A 4,491-nucleotide genomic window follows, 5' to 3' on the forward strand; every position below is an offset into this window, starting at 1 on the left:
AAAATTGAATATGGGCATATAGATGACCAAGCAATCCTACCATTAGCTATTTTCCCTAGAGAAAGTTTTGTATATTTGTACCAGAGAGACATGTGTAAGAATGTTCACAGCAGGTAGCATGTGTTCACAGTGGGCTGTGTTAACCTGCTCAAATCCCAGCTCTGCTACTTACACAGGTGTGTGACCTCAGACGAGTTACTTATTTCTCTGTGCCCCATTTACCTCATCTGCAGGGGGGGATAATTATGTAACCTTTATAAGGTTGGTATAGGGATTAAATAAATCATTTTTTGTAAAATGCTGAGCACATAGCAAATGCTATATAAGTCTTAGCTTTTGTTACAACTCATTATTATAGCAGCATTGTTCATAATAGCAAAAAAAAAAAATTTTTTTTGAAGACAACCCAAACCTACATCAACAGAGAATGGATAAATAAATTGTGATATGTTCATATTATAAAATACAACATAGCATCGGAGTGAAAAGAATGAACTAGAGCTACATATATCAACAGGTATAAATCTTAGAAACAATGTTGATTAAAAGGAAGGCACAGAACAACATATGTAGTATGGCTTCAATTTTACAAAGTAAACAAAATTCAACCTATTATGTAGAGACAGTTATATAGGTAGCAAAAGTACAAAGCAAAGCAAAGGAATGGGAAAGAAAACTCAGGATAGTGGACAGGGAGATGGGATTGGAAAACATCTTCAGTTGCAATTGTAAAGTTATTTAAGTTTAGAAATTGAGTGTTAGTTTCCTGGGTGTTCATATGTTGTAAACATAGAACAACAAATCCTAGTGAACCAAACCTAAATGTAAAGGTAAATGTAAATGTAAGATAACATTTACATGGATATGAACTGAGCTTGTTGAAGTTCAGAAAATAAGAATTAAAACAAAAAGGAAATAGTTGACATGCTCTATAGACTTCATTAAGGAACTAAATTGAATGTAGTTTGCTCTAGAAAATGCTTTTTTGATGAAAATTTACCGGTGCTGGTACACTTCTAATTAAAACATTTATCTTCACAAATTCAAAGTCAGTGTGATTTGGGGTCAAAATAGCTGGATTAAATCATCGGTACCTAATTAACAATACCTTAACATACAACAAGCATTGAAGTTGTATAACAAGATCTATAGATTCATAGGAAAAACAAGAGTCCTGGGTGGGAGCCGGTGTCAGGAAAACCTAAACAGCCAAATTGTTAAAAGGTAAAATAGCAAGAGAGTAATTCTTCTCTAGAGATAAGAGAAATCGGGAAAATATCAGGAACTACAGCTATATTCTAAAAAAAGAAGAGTGAATTCAATATTGAAGTGATCTTTGGGGTAGTGAGCTTGATTTACTTTCCCCAAGATTTAATTAAGCTGGAGAGTTGTTTTTGGAGTGGGCATATCTTTGGACAGCTTCACTTCCAAAAGTCACTGCGTACTTAGCACGCTTCCCAGGAAACAGCATATACATGGCCTTCTGGATATCTTCATGGGTGAGGGTGCAGCGGTTTCTGAAACACATCAGATTGTAGGCTTGTGTAGAAATGCGCTCAAAGATGTCGTTGATCACGGAGTTCATGATGTCCAAGGTGTCAGATGATATGCTTTTCTGGGGATCCACTTCTTTCAGGACCCTGCGGATGTAGAGTGAATAATTTCGGTTAAAATCAGCACAGGGATGTGATTTCTTTCTGGAGCTTCTTCGGTTTCGATGTCCTCTGGAGCACTTATTCTTTGTGGTAGTGGATTTGGCCATTGGAGATGTTGTTTTCCTTAACAGTTTCAAGTGGAGAGGAAAGGGTCTGGGCATCAGGGGAGCTCTCATACTTATGCTGGCATGTCACAATCAGACTTTGGGGGCTTCTCTGATTGGAGGTTACTGTTCCCATGTCATAATCACCTCACAATGGCACTGATTTGTTGTTAAGGGGAAATCTTGTTCTTGGCTCACCTAAAGCTTTCCTAAGGAGATGAGTGCTGTAGAACAGAGGTGGACTTCATGGCAGAAAAGAGAACTCATGTTTCCTTCTTTATTTCTTAGCAATTTGTAAGCATAATATACAATATTTTCAGAATTGAACAAACCTCATCCAACTGGGAGGCTGGTGGTAGGGAAGTAAAGGAAAAAGTGCTATTTGTCTGAGGGAATCTCTGTTTATAAAAGTATTCATAAATTCATTTTATAAGAAAATTAAGTATTAAATAAATGTGAAATTGATTATTTATGATAAAAATAAATATGTATAGCTAAACTGCTGTTTAAACTTATTTTAAAAATGTGATTTTAAAAATGAACTCTAATTTTTTTTCTGGATCCCAGCTCCTTTGAAGCAACTATAGACAACTACAGAATCAAGCAAAAACTCCCCTGTTATTGTTTAAATTATGATATGTGGACTATGTTCATTAACTTTTTATAATGATATTAATATCATTCTTGAAAAATTCAGAAATTTCATTCCATGTTCTGATTTTTACTTGACACTGTGGTTCTTCTGTCATGATTAACCAGAAGTGGGCGTAGAGTCATTCTTGCCCACGTGTCATATTGATATTCATGCTTAAGAAAATCTCCGTTTGTCCTCTTAATTTATCCTTGGGTAGGGTAAAAAAGAAACAGAAGCAACTGTAAAAATCACAACTCAGGAGCATTTCAGTAACTCACAGTTGCCACAACTATTAATGCTACCACGGAAGGTCCTTCACTATGAGCTGCTTCACAGATAAGGGAGACTGGGCTATGTGTAATTTCTCAAATCCTATATGTAATTCCTCCCCTTTATCTCCCACTCCAGAAAGAAAATCTGAAATAAGGTAGTAAGAATAATGTCGTCATAGTGAGCACTTTGCACAAGCTCCAATTTCTAAAGGCAAGGGGTACCAATAGCAGATGCCCGCACTTGATGGCTAGGAGCACACCTCAGATGGCGCGTCCTCACGCTGCGATGGAGACTACTGCTCCCACGCACGCTTGGGAGTGATGGATCTTTAGTTAGCTCTTGCTAATTTTGCTTGCAGATTTCTCTAGATATAATTACTTAGCTAATAACAGCATAGCTTTATTTACTACCGTTCAGAAGAGGCTACCAGGTGGAGAGCGCTCATTCCCTATTCCTCATGTGCCCATGTTGAAGAGCTTTTACTAGAGTCACACTCCTGGCCTCTCTCCCCTCCCTCCACCCAGGACAGTCCTCCCTGGGATAGGTGAGGTCGGGAGATGACAGGCATGCCTGTCTCCGGTATTGGGGAGTCGTGTTGGGATCTGACTGTGGGCAGCTCTGCTCCTGTGGGTCACTTTTGCCAGCTTACGATAAGTGCTTAGGTCGTTCTGCTGAATACGGAGTTGCCGCATTAGGACGCTTGCTGTTGTTCCACAGCTAAGGGCCATTCTCCAAACATTTGCAGTAATAAAGCTGAAATCTTGATATCCATCCTTCTGATCCCTATGACTCTCTCAGTTGGTTGTGTGCTTGGGTGGGGAGAGGGAAGGGTGCAATAATTTGCAGTAGTTAAAAGAAAATGGCTTTAAATCTAAAACAGTAAGCTGTATGCTAAAATACTGATTGATCAGAAAGTTCAGAAAATGAGGAATACTGATTCTCTAAAATGTCTGGTTGCCTTAGGGTTAACCCGAACTCCCTTTTAAAATTTAATAAGTCATTCTAAAATATGTATGAGTTCACCACTGATGTGCTGGTTTTTCTTTCCCTTCTCCCCTTCTCTTCCTCCAGACAGCCTGGAACAAAGGACAGATGCCTTTTAGCATAATGACCTTCAGGAGATGCCTGTTAGATTATCAATCTGGGTGATGTGATGCAGCAAATCTAATTATTTTGCATCTACCATGCCCCAAGAATGGACATTGTGAAGCCCTCTTCTCTCTCTCCCCTTTTCTTCTGCTCTCGCCCTCTAGGTACTTAGAATGAAACCTGGTGTCCTTTAGCAAGAGACACAAGAGAGTGAAAGGACTGATGACAAGTGGACCAGAAGTCCAGGGTCTCCAGGCTGCTCAAGTGTAGCTGGAGTTCAAAGTTAAGAACTATGCATTATTCTGGGCTTTTATTTTGTGCTTGATCACACTATATCTATTTGAGGCATGGGTTGTATGTCTTTTATAATTGAGTATGTATAGTACTGGGGTTTCAACTGCTCATTCTTTCATTTATGATTGAGGGTCTTGTTATGACTCAAGGTCATCATCAAGTCTCTCAGTGATTATCCTACAATAACTGTAGCAGAGGAAACATTAACTCAAAGCTGAAAACATGTATTGACAGATACAAGTGTGCTCTGGGAACATTTTCACAGCCACTGTAATAGTTTCCCATTGCTGCTGTAACAAATCACCACAAGTGGCTTAAAATAACACATGCATTATCTTACAGTCCTGGTGATCTTCTAAGTCTCAGTGGGTTTCACTGGGCTAAAATCAAGGTGTCAGCAGCAGGGCTGTATTCCTTCCGGAGGCTCTACAAGAGACTCTGG

At 38.9% G+C, this 4,491-nt stretch overlaps 1 protein-coding gene across 1 annotated transcript; it reads right to left on the bottom strand.

Annotated features, from left to right (window-relative positions):
- Positions 1–1,375: 1,375 nt before the first annotated feature.
- On the bottom strand, positions 1,376–1,762 carry LOC308554928 (histone H2B subacrosomal variant-like; the record flags this gene model as incomplete). Its single annotated transcript, XM_081132602.1, has 1 exon — positions 1,376–1,762. The coding sequence occupies one exon, from the start codon at positions 1,760–1,762 to the stop codon at positions 1,376–1,378; it is 387 nt and encodes a 128-aa protein (XP_080988728.1).
- Between the last annotated feature and the right edge of the window lie 2,729 nt (positions 1,763–4,491).

The sequence above is a fragment of the Miniopterus schreibersii genome, assembly GCF_964146895.1.
Source record: "Miniopterus schreibersii genome assembly, chromosome: 3".
In the NCBI taxonomy this organism is placed as follows: Eukaryota; Metazoa; Chordata; class Mammalia; order Chiroptera; family Miniopteridae; genus Miniopterus; species Miniopterus schreibersii.